Consider the following 3,046-nt stretch of genomic DNA (forward strand, 5'->3'; position numbering starts at 1 on the left):
CCTGGGATTTCCCCTTGAGTTCTCAAGTGGCGGGTGGGTGTAGCGTTAAGGGAAACAGAGTGACAGAAGCCTAACGTGGGTGGCCCAGGTGCCCAAAGCAGGGAGAGAAAAACCACGAAGAAGGGGTGAACCCTTTCCCCACCTCAGCTCCCACCCCCGATGTGGCCTGTGACAGCTCGTGCAGTTCTGTTTCCTAGAAGACCTTCCAAACATTATTGATTCAATTCTCATTGGGGAAGCAAGTAGGAGCTTTTTTCTGCATCTCTAACCGGCGTGGAATGGTGCCTGGGCTGTATTGACCGGCTATGGGATATGCTGGCGGTCACAGTTGTCTTTTACGAAGAAGAGCACCGAGTGACGCTGGTTGTCATTCTAACTCCGCTGTGTAGCAGCGTAAATAGTCCCCTTTCTAACCAACCTGGTGGGAAAAGTCAATATCCCATCAGCAGAGGAGGTAAACACATCAGGAGCTGTGCCCTCTCTCTTCCTCCCCTGCTCCGTCTCACCACAGCTCTGTAAATGTCTCTCCCCGTCACACATGCATTTTTGTCATTCACATGCATGGGGCGCTGGCCTCGGCCGCCACCGCTTGGGCCATTGTTGTGTATTCCCAGACTCCGATAATTAGAACTTTCAAAGTGTCTCTCTCCTGGCTTAACGATGCGCCCCCTCTCTCTCTTCTCGCCTCTTTCCACCCCCTTTGGGCATTTAAATCCTCTCTACAAAACTTTTTGTTGTTGTTTTTTGAAAGGCAATTGATGTAATTTAGAAAAGGTTGTGGAGCACAAACGCGAATGTGTAGCTAAAGAACAAAAACCTGGAGACCAAGTTTTCGTTTTCCAGGTGCTTTGTAGACTTCACTGTTGCTCTGTTGTTTCCGTGGGGTTTTTTTCTTTTGGTGATTGATATGCACTCCCTTCCGTGTTTCCTTCCCGATGCTTTCCTATCCCGGGGCGCCGGACAGCCTCGCTCCCCCCAGCCTCCTTGGCCCAGGCCAGCATCTGGGGGCCTGCCCGTCTCTATCTGGGAGCAGTGACACGGGGTGCAGGGACAGTGAGGGACACGGGGCACAGTGAGCCTTGCCGAGCGTGGGCTCAGGGTTTTGGCTACCTGGGTTTGCGTTTCTGCATCCTAGATCTCCAGCTATGTGCCCTGGGGCAAGTGACTTAACCGCCCAGTTTCCTCAGCCATCAGATGGGGAATTTTTTTTAGAAGGGCCTCTCCAAACACCTCACAGGGTTCCTGAGCAGCTTTGAACAAAAGCTGTGTCATCTTAACCATCCTGGGCAGGGTTGGCAACCCCAGGGCTCACCCCCATCCCCAAAAGACCAGACCTGGGTGTCTCTGCCCAGTGCTCCTTGCAAAGTACCAAATGTAGAGGTCTCACACCCTGGGGAGGGAAAGAAAGGACCCTCTCTCTCCGGCTGAGGGTACCCCTCTCTAAGGCCAGGGATGAATGGGGTGGAAGGAGCAGAGGAAGGACGGCTGCACCCCTCAAGTTCACGGGCACACAGTGTGGACAAAGAAGAAAAAAGCAATCTTGCCAATGGACAGGTACTCTCCAGACAGCCTACCCCTCGCCTCTTTGAGCGGAGGAGATTTTGTGTAGCAGAGGGACGCAGATGGAAGGGACTCGAAGAAGCTGACTAGGCCCAGCTGATCTGGAGAGTTTGCGTTGGGAGGCTCTGCCTTCCTGTTGAGACAGACTAGTTCCTGCCGCATCGGAACTTTGCATGCAGTTGTGTGCTTGTGCTTGACAGTGCCGCGAATCCGGTGTCTGGGAGTGGAGTTCACCTTGCTTGCCGCACATGGCCCTGCACCTGCAGTTCCTGTCAGTCGAGGGTGGCTCTGTCCCCGGTGCGCTGAGTCAGCTAGGTGCTGAGAAGTGGCGGGCAGGGGGAAGGAAGAAAGGCTTCTACAGAGGAATCTCGGGGTCCCTTCCCCCCTGGCATGGGACTGGCCCCAGGGGCAGACCAGCCACAGGACCGTGAGGACATCTGACCTGGAGCTGAGAACAGAACCCACAGCCCCTGCTTCTAGTGCTTGGGCAATACTGAATGCTCTTTACAAGAAGCTGCCTCTGAGACTTGTAATCCTTTTACTTTTATTTCTTTTTAGATAAGTTGAAGAAGCAGTTTTTTACTCCCAAAGTTCTTCAGGACTATAGAAAACTCAAGAACACAGCAGAGCAGTTCTTGTCCCAAAGTGGCTACTCCGAAGTGAATCTCAGCAAACTCTTCGCCGATTGTGCTGTGCGGTCCTGAGGGGTTCCCGGAAGTGGACGCTCGGGGGCGGTGGAAGGAAGGCCCGCATCCTCGGCACCTGCACCATGGCCCTGGCTGCTTCTCCTGCATCGCTTTTCCTTCGGGACTACCTATCATGTTTGTGTGGATGTGGCTTGGGAGGGGGATTATTAAGGGGGAAGGGACTGCAAAAATATTTAATCTGCCAAGCATCAGAGAACAGCAAAACCGCCTTCCTCTGACAGTATACCTCGTGCTGCTGAAACACCACCTGGAGATGGCTGCTTCACATTCGCATTCGGGACTGGATTTCTAGGGGAGGGGTCGGTGAGGGAAGAGAAATTGAGAGTGGCTGGGATGCAAGTCACCCCAGGCTTTGCCCCAGGACCTTCAGCAGAGGCGCCCCCAGAAAGAGGGGTTCGTGGAGCTTGGTCGGAGGGCTGACGCTTTGCCTTTTCACGGGCCAGTTAAATCCAGTCTGAACCCAAGTGCTTCCCGGGCTGCTGGCTCCAGGAGTGGCTATCCTTTTCAGTCTTTCTGTCATATAGGTAGCTGAGGGGGGAGATTTAGAAGCCTTGCACTGATTAAACAGATTAAACAGAGCTTACTTGTGTATTGAATTTCTCCAAAGCCCAACATGCACGCGTACATGCACACTGGGCAGCCGTTTTACACTCACCTTCCTTTTTTATCTCCTCAAGTAGAAAATCTAGGTAAAGGTTTATACAAAAGGAAAGCACATGTTAAATAATTTCATATCCTATAGCATTTCATTAAAAATGTGTATAGGTTGGGGTGACGAT

General features: G+C 52.5%; 1 protein-coding gene across 2 annotated transcripts in view; it reads left to right on the top strand.

The window, feature by feature from the left end:
• POLA1 (DNA polymerase alpha 1, catalytic subunit) overlaps window positions 1-2,845 on the top strand; it is a 292,537-nt gene extending 289,692 nt beyond the window's left edge. For both annotated transcript variants that reach the window (XM_059910859.1, XM_059910860.1), the window contains one exon: window positions 2,119-2,845. In XM_059910859.1, coding sequence (XP_059766842.1) covers window positions 2,119-2,264 — 146 coding nt within the window. In that variant the 3' untranslated portion in view covers window positions 2,265-2,845. The remainder of the gene's footprint in view (window positions 1-2,118) is intronic.
• Window positions 2,846-3,046: the final 201 nt, after the last annotated feature.

This window comes from Balaenoptera ricei, chromosome X (genome assembly GCF_028023285.1).
Source record: "Balaenoptera ricei isolate mBalRic1 chromosome X, mBalRic1.hap2, whole genome shotgun sequence".
Classification (NCBI taxonomy): domain Eukaryota; kingdom Metazoa; phylum Chordata; class Mammalia; order Artiodactyla; family Balaenopteridae; genus Balaenoptera; species Balaenoptera ricei.